This window comes from Corythoichthys intestinalis, chromosome 9 (genome assembly GCF_030265065.1).
Source record: "Corythoichthys intestinalis isolate RoL2023-P3 chromosome 9, ASM3026506v1, whole genome shotgun sequence".
Classification (NCBI taxonomy): Eukaryota; Metazoa; Chordata; class Actinopteri; order Syngnathiformes; family Syngnathidae; genus Corythoichthys; species Corythoichthys intestinalis.
Window position 1 is genome coordinate 50,181,311 of NC_080403.1, and position 15,105 is coordinate 50,196,415.

The 15,105-nt window shown below is 37.7% G+C and overlaps 1 protein-coding gene across 1 annotated transcript; it reads left to right on the forward strand.

Moving 5' to 3' along the window:
• Positions 1 to 857: 857 nt before the first annotated feature.
• On the forward strand, positions 858 to 14,523 carry ccdc51 (coiled-coil domain containing 51). Its single transcript, XM_057846485.1, has 5 exons — positions 858 to 1,015; positions 1,097 to 1,259; positions 4,799 to 4,936; positions 9,461 to 9,832; positions 10,914 to 14,523. The coding sequence occupies exons 1-5, from the start codon at positions 915 to 917 to the stop codon at positions 11,322 to 11,324; spliced, it is 1,185 nt and encodes a 394-aa protein (XP_057702468.1). The 5' UTR covers positions 858 to 914; the 3' UTR covers positions 11,325 to 14,523.
• The last annotated feature ends 582 nt before the right edge of the window (positions 14,524 to 15,105 follow it).

Genomic DNA, 15,105 nt, shown 5'->3' on the forward strand with positions numbered 1-15,105 from the left:
GTTTTCTTGAGCAAATAGGCATAATTTACATCATTTTTTGACTACGGTTTTGAACTAAAGCATTTGGTTTGAACGTTTCTGTTGCAAAAACGTTGTTTCCGGTGCATATCATCAGGAACTAATTGAGGAGAGAACGCATTTCTAGTGGGAACCTTTATCGGAAACACCGGGCTAGCGCTTTTGGACATAGATATAGTTTAATAATAACTAGATGTTTCATGTGCGCTTTGAACCAAAGGGGACAAGCATCGTTACTTGTCTGTCGTCTTGCGTCGGGAGTGATTGCAAATATTACCTTCTTGCTTGGACTTTGGAATATCTATAAACTGCTAATTTTTCAACCGACTTTCTTCTTCATAAACATTACAGATGCAGAAAAAATTACTAAATGCCTAAAAAAATAGTTTTCAACATGCAGCCAAAGTCATAGGTATATTTAAGTGGTTTGTTATAAACCAAACAGTTCATAATAAACCTGTCAATAATGTAGCGAGTTAAGAGTATTTAATCGGAGAAAATCACTCACCTTAAGTACAATACACCATAGAAGTTCTCCGACACAAGATGGCCGTCGGTTACTTTCCCCTCGGATTCCGCATTTCAACATCTAGCCTTTTATATGTGATATATATAAGCGTTTATGGAGAAAGTGAAGCCTTTTTAGATCTTTTGGAGAATTAGGTTTTAATTAATAAATAAACTTCACTTGATTACTCACTTTTATTTTTCCTAGGCATGCGCTAAGAAGTAAAATTAACCATGCTTCATTCTAAAGCCAGTTTATTCAATAATTACGACATTAACACGAAACACTTTTAATTTGCGGTCTTTCACGAACCAAAACAAAAACAGTAGCAGCAAGTCGAGCCTCAAGCGGATGTGACGTCATTAATATGCCTTGGCAATAAGCGGATATGACGTATTTCATGCCGCGGCATATGTTCGTGCCGCAAAATACGCTAGCTCATTCCGGTGAAATTGCAACTCTTCTTTCCATATTGGACGTCTCAATGAGGTACTTTCATTTAAAAGTATTCAACAATAGATTACTATTGAATAAGCACCATGAAGGAAGGTGACTTTTTACTTTTACTAGGTACAGAGTTCATGGATCGGGTTGTTGGTCCCGCCTCTTCCTCCTCGGACCCTTACCGGTTCGGACACGCCTGGTCCGGGTCTACAGCGCTCATCAAAAACCCAGCGGCTCTGGCACAGACGGTTCCGAAGGTCTGAAGGAGAGAGTGCTGGCTGTCTTACAGGTACAGTGATCCCTCACTTATCGCTGCTAATGACAACCAGAACCAACCGCGTAAAGTGAAAAACCGCGAAGTAGTGTCACCCCAACACATTTTTAACATGCATTTTTGTGTGTGTGTGTGTGTGTGTGTGTGTGTGTGTGTGTGTGTGTAGATCTAATACCAACAAGTGTATTTTTGTGTGTGTGTAGATATAATATTAATAAGTATATAAAACTCTTTAAATACAGATGTTATCATTAGAACATTAAATAATAATATGAAACGTAAATATTCTATAATATAAATAACATACATAAGTTCTTCACATTAATTCTCTCACATTTATAGGATACGTGCATGTGTGTAATTACATACGTAGACGTAAATAAAGTAATAATAAAAAAAGATCAGAATTTTTCACATGAGGCTTAATCTTCAAGTTAACCGAGGTTTAATTAGTTGATGGAGTTGATTTCAACCACCATTGACTAGTGCTAGCTTAGCCACTCCAGACCCCTGAAACTAACAAATAACAGACAAACTGCATGGAATTTGTTGAAATCGATCGACTGATTAAAAATCCTGCTAACTTGAAGATCAAGCCTAATGTCAAAAATTCTGAATATCAGGTTAGGGTCAACAGCATATCAGTGCTGATGTGAAACAATGCAAATTGACTGAACAATAATCAACAACACACAAATGAATCGCACAGTGCAATAAATAAAGGTTGGGGCGGGCACGAATGAGTATGCACAACCTGGAAGTACGCCGTACACACACACACGGTCAATTTGGCCACAAAACGTGGCGGCAACTCAGCACTTTACACTCAATCGGACTTCAAACACATCCTAAAGATGCTAAATGAACACGTCACCTCACGGCATAAAGGTGCAACACGAATATGATGTAAACAATGGTTGCCAATTTGGAGCAATGAATACTCGCCGTTGCAACGGCAAAGCTACGCGTGTAGGGTGTCCAACCTATCACTGGAACCCTACAGAATGAAGGAAAAATACTCACGTTCATCCATGGACACACACACAACATTAGGGCTGCAGCTATCGATTATTTTAGAAGTCGAGTAATCGATGAACTACTACTTCGAATAATCGAGTAATCAGATAAGGAACATGAAAAATTAAAATACCTGAGCTGAGCCTGAAACGGTATAAAAAAAATAATAAATGAGGATCTATGTATAACAAAAGAACAATTGGCTAATTTACATAGAAAAATTCAGCTAGCTTAAATGGTATAAAATGCCAACTTTTTTCTTTCTTTTTTTTTTTTTTTTTACAATGCTCTTAACAAATAGTTCAGACACATATTACCACAAAAAACGGCCAAATATACCTATAAAATAAATTACGAATGCATCAAAAAAAGATAAGCTCAAACAAAAACTTAGCTTATGTTGGTCTTAATAGGGAGCAGATGGATTCAACCATCTGAAATGAGGCAGATTAGAGGGCAGTGTATCCACCCAAATCAATAAAACTAAATGCAAACTTTCAAAATAAACCATTACAACGCCACTTTAATTAAACGAATACACAAAGCAGCAAAATTTAATTTGAATCTTTTTTTTCTAATCGAATACTCGAGATAATCGATTAATCGTTGCAGCGCTAGTCAACGTTCCCTCGCACATCTCAACAGGTGGCTGCACTCGGTTCGAACGTGCACCCGCGCTGGGAGCCTGGCACACGGCTTTCTCCGTCCCAAAACACTTAGCGTGTGTTACTCGAGACCAAAACAGGAGGTAAATGTGAGCAGTTATTACTATGGAAATGAACACGTAGCGGGAACCTTTCTGGCATTTTCTATTCAAAATGCTCTTCGTAGATGACTACAATATTCTTCATTCTGCATACATTATGAGGTAATAACAAAATAGTAATCCACAGACACTAAAGAAACTAACTTTAATCAGATTACTGGGTTGGAAAAATGAACGCGTTAGATTACTCGTTACTGAAAGAAAGTAATCAGACTACACACGTTAGTGACAACACTGATAACAAGCTATTTCTCACAAGATAAAAAAATCTGCGATGCACTGAGGACACGTAAGTTTAGCCGCAAAGTAGCGAGGGATCACTGTACCTCTACCAGCCCTCCAAGTACAAACGGATTAGACATCTATTGGCGTCAGTGGCAACCAATGAGTGAATTTATGAAATTAAATTAAAACCGTTAAAATGGTAGGAATGTTGTTAATCTATTTCCTGACTTTGTTTAATAAGTCAATTGCAGCCATTGAGTTAAGAGGGACCCAACTAATGAATCTTTTTGAGTTACGAACCACCTTTTCTTGGAAAAAAAAACAAAAGTGAGAAACGCCGTTCTTATATGATAATGATTAAAATATCAATAATAAATCACAAACAATGAGGTCAAATGCTGCTGGCATTAACTAATGCAAAAAAAAAAAAAAAAAAATGTAATCGGAAACACTGAGATTTCACCTCTTTAACAGGAGTCAAAACAATTCTTACCCTTTTTGTGGTATGTCATTGTCAATATTGTTCGAAATGTTAAAATAATTGCAATGTCCCGGACAACCATTTTCAGAATACTTTGTGTTAGAGATGTCCCATTCGATCGGGGTCCGATCACGTCATTTTCAAAGTATCGGAATCGGCAAAAAAATATCGGCCATGCCTTTTTTTTATATATATTTTTTTTAATTAAATCGTTTTCTAATTGTATTTAAAGTTACAGACATAATATGTTACACTCATCCAGAGTCTTTAGTTTAGGCTTAAGGTAGGGTTATCAAATTTATCCCGATAAAGGCGGTAATTAATTTTTTTGAAAATGTATCACGTTAAAATATTTAACGCAATTAATGCATGCGTTGCAAGACCCACTCACGCATTGTCGCGCTCAATCTGTAATGGCGCCGTTTTACCTATATAGAGAGATAAAAGGCAGCGTAAAATGAGTAGAGTGAATTTTGGCAGCCTTTGGAGCCTTTTTGTAATAGGCTAAAGCCTTACAATCCCTCTCCCTACGATTAGAAATATCATGGGAAGCAATGTGGGGAAGCAAGGTAGCAATTGATCTTTTTCTTAACACCTTATGTTATTTCCCAACGCAGAGAAGATATATCAATTGGTAGAACTACGCAAAACAATCGGGAAAAATTATCGGGAATGATTGGAATTGAATCGGGAGCAAAAAAAAGCAATCGGATCGGGAAATATCGGGATCGGCAGATACTCAAACTAAAACAATCGGATCGGGACCAAAAAAATATGATCGGAACAACCCTAATAATTACATACGGAGACGTAAATAAAGTAATAACAAACAAAGATCAGAATTTTTCACATAAGACTTAATCTTCAACTTAACCGAGGTTTAATTAGTTGATGGAGTCGATTTCAACCACCATTGACTAGTGCTAGCTTAGCCACTCCAGACCCCTGAAACTAACAAATAACAGACAAACTGCATGGAATTTGTTGAAATCGATCGACTAATTAAAAACGCTGCTAACTCGAAGATCAAGCCTGTTGTCCATGTAATGTAATGTTTTTGTGCAGCACGCAGGTCGATTGGGGCAGCAGTGGAGTCAAAAATCTGCCCAGATGGCTGCAGCCACCATGAACAGCTGGTGGGAGAAGTACGAGGAGTTTGTCGGTATCAACGAGGTGCGCAATGCGCAGACTAAAGTCACAGAGGTCAGTAAACAGTGACTTTCTCTTAAAAACAAAACAATAAATTAGTCACTACTCACTAGTTAATTACAGTGCAATTATGAAAAATTCAATCAAAGATATTTCAGTGCCATCCCATTCATAATCCATGGTGTTTAAGCGAACAACAGCATATATTTGTAAACCTGTTACTGTGATTTTACCAAGTATTGCAAACTAATAATTAGGGCTGCAGCTATCGAATATTTTAGTAATCGAGTAATCAACTGAAAATTCTATCGATTAATCGAGTAATCGGATAAAACACATATATTTTTAGGTGAAGAGCAATTATAAATATACATGAGAAAACAAGACATTTCATCTAATCTTGAACCATTTTCAGTCAATCAATGTCTTTATTTTTGATGTATATTGTTGAAAACAGCCAACAATTGCATCACAGATGTAACTAGAATTTAAAAAAAAAAAGACTAAGTCACTGCTTTCACTCAAAAAACTTTTAGATCTTATTAAAGAAAAACATATATATATATAAAATATCTTACCTAAAAATTGGTTACGCTTGATAACACACATCACTTAAAAGTTAGGATTTTTTCCCACGTGTTTCAATTGAATTTCTCTTTGTGTCAAGCCATTTTTAAGTTCTAGTTAAGTTTTAAGTTAGTCTAAACTGTAAGTCCTGATAGGATTTTGAGTTTTTGCAGTGTTCAAAATAAATGTATGATACAGGCTGTATTGGAGCACATTAGGGACCAGTGCTACTTGGTGTTTTATCCAGCAATGACGACTGAGCTAAAATTGATAGTTAGCATGATTAAGTTTTTATTTTACACCCTCATCACTCCACAATGCTATGTTATGTTAAAGTCTGTATGTAAGACACGTTAGCCACGCATCGACAGTGGTCATAATTAATTGAAACCTAGCCCTCCGCAGGGCTAACGTTACGTGAGCTAGTAGCGACAGTAACGTTAATCTTATTTATTAGCGTTTAGCGCTCTTTATTAGCGCTTAGCGCTCTACTGCTTTAATATGGCGGTTGTTTACTAACGCTGCCCAGACGCGGCCGAGTCTGTCATTACGCATCTAGTTCAACATACATGTGATCTCTATGAGAGCATCAGACGGTACCTGTTACCAATGTAGCATCGTGCGGGCTAGTATTTAGCAACGTCGGCATCGTTTGTGGCTGCTATCGGCTGCAGTAAGTTTTTTGTTCTTTCCTTCTTTCTCTCCGCACGTGACAGCGCGTTGTCCCGCATTGAAAGTAGTCCGAGCAAAACGTGATGCTTAGAACTGTCAAAATTTACGATTACTATAAATAAACGATTACTCAAGGTGAATAAAATTACTCGGATCAGTTTTTAAACTCGAGTTATTCGAGTTGCTCGAGTACTCGTTTCAGCTCTACTAATAATACATGCTATAAAAATGTCACCGATTATCTTTAAGATGAGCTAAACAAGAGCTTTGATAGTTTATTACGTATTATTAATGAATATGTAGCAGAAATCATAAAGGGAAAGACGTGTAGTTCGTGAAATATAAATGTTAGTATGAGTTATAATAATTTGATATTCAAACCCCTCGTAATGTTTTCGTTTTTATAAAATTTGAAAAATTAGTTCAACTAGTAGGTTGTCATTGTTATTGACGACGTAATGCACTCTGGGTGGTGATGTCACTGGGCAGCCCTGCCGTACTTCCACAGTGTCACTCATTAGCTACATAAACATGTCGTCGGTTCTGTGTAAAGTGATGAGCAGGACATCACTGTCAATATTTCACAAAACAAACAGCAAAACCAATTAAATGAATGTCTCCGACGGGATTAGAACCCGCGTTTCCCATGCGACAGACGAACGCTTAGACCACAGGACTATACTTCCACGTGACGCTGGTGTCATGATTTTCCTTTGGAAGCAATCACAACCCGCATGCGTTGTCTGTCTGTTGGGTGAAACCTAAAAGGGAAACGCAACTGAAAAGAAGGTACGGGTGGCTTGACCACGGAATTGAAAAACAGAAAGCAATCAGACAACAATAACATAGAGATTGCGTAAAAGGGTTTTTTGAACACACAAAAAACATATGATCGCGAAAAGGGAAACACAAAACGGGTCCGTGACAGTAGGTTGTGATCACTGAAAAAAAAAAAAACCCAGAGGGAAAACTGCGGTGAGAGGCAGACAAACGAAAAAAATAACGACAAAGGTATATACAAACCGTCAAATGGCAGCAAGTCAATATCTCGGCAAGCCGCCTAGGATCGATTGAAAGACACTGCTGATGAGTTGGAATTGAATGCAGGTACGACGTTGGGAACTCATCCCACATCTCTGTAACAAAACAATCTGAACAGCAGCAGATTGTGATAAAATCATGCCAGTCGTCATACTAGCTTTGCTTGCTAGCTAGCACAGCTATTCTCCCAGTCGTGACCAAACGCGTCATCACCCCCAGCGTGCATTGCGCGCGTAAAACATGGCGCCCTACGTAGGTCAAAACATGTACTAAATATTATAGATTTTTAATCAATGGCAATAATACATGTGTTTCTAATAACTAGGGCTGTCAAAATGATCGCGTTAACAGGCGGTAATTAATGTTTTTAATTAATCACGTTAAAATATGTGATGGATTTAACGCACATGCCCCGCTCAAACAGGTTAAAATGACAGCACAGTGTCATGTGCACTTGGTACTTGTGTTTTTTGGCATTTTGGCCCCCCTTAGCTGGCGCTTGGGTGCGACTGATTTTATGGGTTTCAGCACCATGAGAATTGTGTAATTATTGACATCAACAATGGTGAGCTACTAGTTTATTTTTCGTTTGAAAATTTGACAAATTTTATTAAAATGAAAACATTAAGAGGGGTTTTAATATAAAATTTCTATAACTTGTACTAACATTTATCTTTTAAGAACTACAATTCTTTCTATCCATGGATGGATTTAACAGAATGTTAATGTTAATGTCATCTTGTTGATTTGTTATAATAAACAAATACAGTACTTATGTACAGTATGTTGAATGTATATATTTGTCTTGTGTCTTATCTTTCCATTCCAACAATAATTTACAAAAAAATATGGCATATTTTATAGATGGTTTGAATTGCGATTAATTACGATTAATTAATTTTTAAGATGTGATGAACTCGATTAAAAATTTTAATCATTTGACAGCCCTACTAATAACATTTTAGTAAAAGAGAACAATTGTGGCTTATTAGAGCCTACAGGTCTTAAGTCCGAGGACCCCTTTAACATTGGCGCCTCCAGAAATTTTTCATAGCGGTGGCCAGATGGGGCCATTTAAAATCTTGGGGTGGCACACCAAAACTAAAAGCCATAATTTCAGGTTTTTATTATATTATTGCAGTAAAAAGGTCGGGAAAAAACTATCAGAAAGACTTAAGGACACGGCTACTGATATACTTTGGTGTATTGTGTGATATTTGATGTTACTAATGATTTAATGCAGGGGTCCCCAACCTTTTTTGCACCACAGACCGGTGTGATTTTGGTCTTTTTTTCACGGACCGGTATTCTGACAAATTTTGCAACCCATCAAAAACTGCAACTGTTCTGTTCTGCGCATGCGCGTAACATTAAAAATGGCCGTGACTGCAGCGATTCCAAAGTAAACACTACAGACTTTCTTTAAAGAAAGGAATATTAACTTACGTTTGATCGTGGATGGACAAAAGTTCTCCTCAGACCTATCCTGCCATGTAAGCTGCACACCGCTCTCTCATTGTTAATGCCTTCGCCGTGTCGTTAAGCATGGATGAAGAAGCCCGCTTCACAAAGATGCGTAACAAGGTTTTCAGTGTTCTCATAGCGCTGTCAGGATATTCCAGAATGACTTTAATTGTCTCAAATGTACGTTTAATGTCGCTGTCATTTGCGATCTCTACAAGCTGATCCTCCTGTTGCACAGACATGGGCGAATCACTCGGTTTATTCACAAACGGGTCACGAATCCACTCCTTTGCAGTTTGAAGGTCTTCCAGGTTGTAGGCTCATCTTCTGGCTGGTCAGGTGCCCTTTTCGCCATAAAAAATCTCTCCAAACACGTCTGTTTTCCAGTCATTTTCGCTAGTGTGGGGGAACAAATGCGCTGCGCCCAGGGCCTAGTCATACGTAATTATGTAGGACAAACGCACATAGATATATTACATATAAACAAAACAAGATGTACTGCTTGCAGTCCGATCAATGGATTTCTATGACAACATTCTCATCTATACTGTAGTATTATACAGTGGGGAGAACAAGTCTACTGGGTAATGAATAGGAATGGGATGATACACTTAAACTCATGATACGATGCACCTCCATATGGGATACGATACGATAGAAAAAATGTTTAAAATACAAAAATTCTATCATTAAAAGTTATTTATTTTTGTATCTGTTGCACATGGAAATGCAGTACAGACTACAGTATAAAGTGGCCACAGAACGCAATGGTTCTTTTTACACTGCTATAATTTCGGTAATATATTGTAGCTGTCAATCACGTGACACATACAGGCCGAAGCCGAGTTCTTGGTGGCCAGGGGGGTTGTGCGCGAGGCCCACGTCGGACTGGAAGCTGCACGGAATCGGGTGAAGGAGGTGCGCACCCGTTTGGACCGCGTATCCCGGGAGGAGGCGCACTACCTGGAGCTGGCCACGCTGGAGCACAAACTGCTACTGGAGGAACGGCGCCTGCGGGCGGCGCACGGGCACGCCGAGGCGTCGGAGCGCGAGAGGTTCGCGTCCTTTTCGGCCGCCGTGCGGGAGAGTCACGAGAAGGAGCGAGCGCGAGCCGAGCGCACTAAGAACTGGTCGCTCATCGGGTCGGTGCTCGGGGCACTCATCGGCGTTATGGGGTCCACGTATGTCAACCGAGTGCGCTTGCAGGTAGGGAAATGAACATTGTTTTGGGATGCTTGTTGTTTAAGTGTTTGTTAGTGGTGTGATCGACTAATGAATAACTATTGCATTATCAAATTTATCTGTTTTGATGGTCAATTAATCATTTGGAGATGTTGTTGACCTAAGAATTGTCAATCTTCTCCTTTTTGAGCCTCTTAACTCATTGACTGCCATTGCCAGAGAATTATCAAGTTTCAGTGCCATTGACGGCGATCGGCGTCCGAGTCATTTTAAGTGGGAGGGCTCGCAGTTCAAATAACTTGGACGCCTATTGCCGTCAATGGCAGACAACGGAATAGTGCATATTATCGTCATTTTTTATTTTAAGAATATAAATAAATGAATACAAATATATATATTAAAAATCTTTTTTTTTTAATTTGGTGTTTTTTTTAAAAAATATTTAAAATATAAAAATAAAAATATTAACAAAATAGGTATGGTTTTAAATGTTATTTTTTATTGATTACAAAAAAATCTTTGAAAACAATGATTTTTTTTTTTTAATAATAAGAAAAAAAATTATTTGTTGTTTAACATTTTTTTAAATGAAAACAGGCAAAAGGTTAATATTCTCTTTTTTATGTTTTCATATTAGAAATTCGAACAAAAAAGCTAAAAATTACCAGTTCTTAATTTCCTTCTGTATTTTTAATTGTTAATTTCAGTTCACAATTAGTTGAGTTTTAATTTTTTCAGTTTTATAAATTTTTTAATTTAATTTTTAATTTAATTTTATGTTTTTGAAATTATTTTTTAACATTATTTTTGATTTACATTTTTTAATTATTTTAAATCGAAAAAAGGGCAATACAGTGTTTAACTTTTTTATTTTTAATTAAAACAACAAAGTAAATGTTCTGCTACTTGTTTTTTAACTGACATTTTAATTTTTTTATTTTTAAAAAAAGTGTGCGGAGAGGGGTAATTATTATTGGTTGCTATAGCTAAAATCTTAAACCCAGGGTAGTACCACATTAGTCGACGCTAACTGGTGATTGTCTATCAAAATAATCATTTGTGGCAGCCCAAGTTTCCAATTTGATAAAATTGTGTTATTTTCTAGGAGTTGAAAAGTCTTCTGCTGGAAGCCCAAAAGGGTCCGGAAAGCCTGCAGGAAGCCCTCAGAATCCAAGCCGGGAACCATCGCTCACAGCAGGATGAACTAGGGGCGCTCATTGACAGCCTTAGGGCGGCCGTCCCCGAGGGGCACAACCCTCGCTCGCCGCCAAAGACCGAGCCCATCCTCGCAGTCCTTTCACCCCAAATGTCCGAGTTACAGCAAGGCCTCGGGGGAGTCCGCGGTGAGCTCTCCCACGTGAGGAAACTTCTTGAAAGCGGAGCGCGGCGGGGGACCGAGCAGACGTCGGGGCCCGGGGAGGACAGCCGGAGGACTCTGTACAACGCCGCCTTTGCGTACACGGCCGCGGCGTTCACTGTCACGGCCGTGTACGCGCTGCTCAGAGGGGGAACTTAACTTTACATGTGCCAAGTACTACTGATCTTGTCATGTAACTAATGCTGCACTGGGACCAATCGCTTACTTGAAATGACGACTGAACGCTGCTTTGCTCGTTTTTGAGCAGCAGAGGGCAGCAAAGTCGCTTGGAGACTGCAATTGCGCTTGTAGGGGCACACTTAAACTAATGTCACCACAAACACGAATGATTACAAAAAATAAAATATCAAACGTGACTGACCAATGTTTTTTTTTTTTTTTAATTTAATTGATTACTGTATAAAGCAGGGGGGTTCAAACTTTTTTCTCCAAGGGAAGCTTTAAGAAAAATCAAAGATTGCAAGGGCCGACTTGAAATCCTTCTACTTTCATTTGTGAAACGAGAAGATATACTAATATCTCTAATATGCAAATCCAGTAAAGGAAGTTCTCCACTTAGAAATCATGGAGGGGTCTGAAGTTTTCAGCGTAGGTGCATGTTCACTGTGAGGGAGATCATCTAAAAAGAAAAATCCAGAAATCGCAATGTACTAGTATGTTTATTTAACGATTTATTTGTCTAATACAGCTGCAAATAAGTATTTGAACACCTGAGAAAACAAATGTTAATATTTGGTACAGTAGCCTTTGTTTGCAATTACAGAGGTCAAACATTTCCAGTAGTTTTTCAACAGGTTTGCACACTGCAGGAAGGATCTTGGCCCACCCATCAGTCAGGTTGCTTGGCTGTCACTGACTATTCTCACCTCCAGATAGGGTTTTGCTGTGTAATTTTTTTTTAACGGTTAAAGGCTGCTCCTGTTCAAAAATTTTCTTCCCCCAGAAAATTGAGATTTTAAGCTTTCCAATGATGTATCACACATGCATATCGGATAATTTTGAAATTTGGCTAAATTGGGGGTTTCAGAGCGGAACTTCAAGTCACTTGAGTGTTTTCCGCCATATACATTTACACTACTGAAAATTTGCAGGACAAGGATCCAATGTCCAGCGACAGCAAAAAAGTCAAGAAAATCACAACCAAGAAAACTCAATTTATATTAAAAAAAATACTACAACTGCAGTTTCCTATGTAGATTTCAACATGTCAGGTTTTGACCCCTGGGCTAATGGAGAGGCATCGTTTCAGTGACTACTCCCTCTATAGATCCCACTCACAAACGTCACACAATGACGTGTCGCTGTATTGTGCCACCATATTGTCCGTCATTATGTGTCCGTATTCTCAGTGGTCTCAATTTATAGTGCAATTCATGGAAGCCCCGGTGCTTTCAGACGCTGTAAATTCATTGGATGTGTTGCATACAGTAAAAGGCGTTATGTGGAAAAGCTTCGGTCGATCCATTCGCCAGATCCATATTTGATGCCTAAATGGATATTTTTCTGTCTTTGCCGTCTCTGCCTGACATCTGCTACCCTGATATCTACAACTATCTTGTCCACAGAAACTCAGCCTATTCTCACAAAACTTTGAAAAACTTTTAAGAGCAGCACTCTATGCAACATTACCCCGTGTGACCATTTACTTCCAATTTTCTAAAATGGCAACAATCGATAAAAAGAAAAAGTTGACTGCGATGGCCAACGCTTCAAGGATAGGTGGATATTGGACTATTTCTTCAATAAAATACGCAACAACTGTGTCTGCCTCATTTGCAAAGAGACAGTCGCTGTTTTCAAAGAGTTCGATGTGACGCGATATTACCAAACGAGACACGCTGACATGTACGACAACATTACAGGGAAGGTACGCAGCGAGAAATGAAAGCAACTTGAAGCTAGTTTAATTTCACAGCAGCAGTATTTCGCAAGAGCCCGAGTATCGAAAGAGAAGGCCACAAAGGCGAGATTGTTGAAATTATGAATTCGGGGGGAAAAAAATGATAAAGCAAATGTGACACACAGAAGGGCTTGCTGAAATTTGTTTAAATATATTGTTCTACGTAAATCAGCCAAGGTAGCCCCCCACATTTTTACCACACCAAATCTGGCCCCTTTGCAAAAAGTTTGGACACCCCTGTTTAACTGATGATCCGTAGACGAGGCCAGCTTCTTTTACTTGTTACCAGCAAAATATTATTCTAAAAATAATGATGGTGGAAGAAATAAGCATCTTGAATTTGAAACTGTATGTTGTCGGCAATTAGCCTCGCAATGATCTTAATTGTGGTTGTCAGCCCAAAACCCTCTAAATATATATTAAATGCATCTTACCAGATAAAAAATGACTACTACATAATCTGTGGTGATCGTTTGGTGCCCAGTTTTCTCGTCGAACTGCAGCAGTCCATCTCGCTCTCCTCTCCGGGTCTCTCGGAATACGGTAGAACTTCAAGTCTCTCCGTCTATCTTCTCTGTTACTGCAACCAACCACCACACACGCCTTCACCATTTTGATTATTAATGTTAACGAGCAGAAAAAAATAAGAGCTGACGGACAATATGGCGCTGGTTGTGACGTCATGTGAATGGAGTCTATTGTTGAATCTAAGTGCAACAAAAAACGATACCATTGTTTGAAAAAAAAAAAAAGTCAGTGTAAGCAGTTACTCACAATGTTACTCATTACTTCAGTATTCTTTTCACCGAATACTTTTTTTTTTCTTCAATTTTTTGGATAACTACTCTTAATTGAGTAAAACTTTTGGCTACTCTACCCACTTCTGAAAGTATCTAACTAAAACACATTGTCATTGCTGTGTTGCCTTCAGGTTCATTTTGACTTGCGTTATTATTTCTGTCTGCGTTACGTGCGCTGGTAAATCCTGCAACAGCTGACCCGTCTTTTCTTAGCACGATCGTCATTCCAACCTCAAAAAGTCATAGAGAGATCGTCATGGGTGGAGTTTGACTTTTGGGGCAGGGGGGGCACAACATGTTGATGACCCCAAAACGCAGTGTCAACAATAAAATTAACCTACAAGGATATTTATAATAATACATTTACAATGAGCGTTTTTTGTTTCCCATCATTCTCGAGGGGAATTCTAAATCAGGCTGTTTAGGCAATAAGTTTCGCTAAGATCGTCATCCATTGAATATGGTACGCCTGCCGGTGTCATGCCAATGTAGTTACCCCAGTCAAAAATTGTATCCCCGGGCGGAGCCATATGGAGGTAGATTTGTGTCTTTTTTATTCAATCAAAAAAAAAAAAAAGTCGCTTCAAACAAAATATATGTGTTCAACCCAAAAAAAGTCGCTTCAATTAAAAAAAAAAAAAAAATGTGTTTGTATGCAAAAATAAATTTGAAACTCAAAAAAACTAAAAAAAAAAAAAATGATGTGAAAGCAATTTCTCTTTGATTGATTTTTTTTTTTTTTTTTTGAAAAAAAAAGTTGCTTCAATTAAAAAAAAAGTTGATTCAATCAAAATACTGTATATATTTTCAACCCAAAAAAAGTCGTTTCAATTAAAAAAAAAAAAGTGTTTGAATGCAAAAATAAATTTGAAACTCAAAAAAACTTAAAAAAAAAAAAAATTCATGTGAAAGCAATTTCTCTTTGATTGATTTTTTTTTTTTTTTTTGAAAAAAAAAAGTTGCTTCAATTAAAAAAAAAAGTTGATTCAATCAAAATACTGTATATATTTTCAACCCCAAAAAAGTCGTTTCAATTAAAAAAAAAAGTGTTTGAATGCAAAAATAAATTTGAAACTCAAAAAACTAAATAAAATGCATGTGAAAGCAATTTTTCTTTGATTGATTTTTTATTTATTTATTTATTTATTTTAATGAAGTCCAGTTTTGTTTGTTTTTTTTAATTAAAAAAAAGTTGCTTCAATTAAAAAAAAAAAGTTGC

Excerpts from the sequence above, each read along its gene's own strand:
- ccdc51 (XM_057846485.1), top strand. The coding sequence starts at position 915 with ATGACGTATTTCATGCCGCGGCATATGTTCGTGCCGCAAAATACGCTA. Across the intron at positions 1,016-1,096 it reads ATATTGGACGTCTCAATGAG|GTACAGAGTTCATGGATCGG; the intron begins GTACTTTCATTT and ends TACTTTTACTAG. Across the intron at positions 4,937-9,460 it reads CGCAGACTAAAGTCACAGAG|GCCGAAGCCGAGTTCTTGGT; the intron begins GTCAGTAAACAG and ends TGACACATACAG.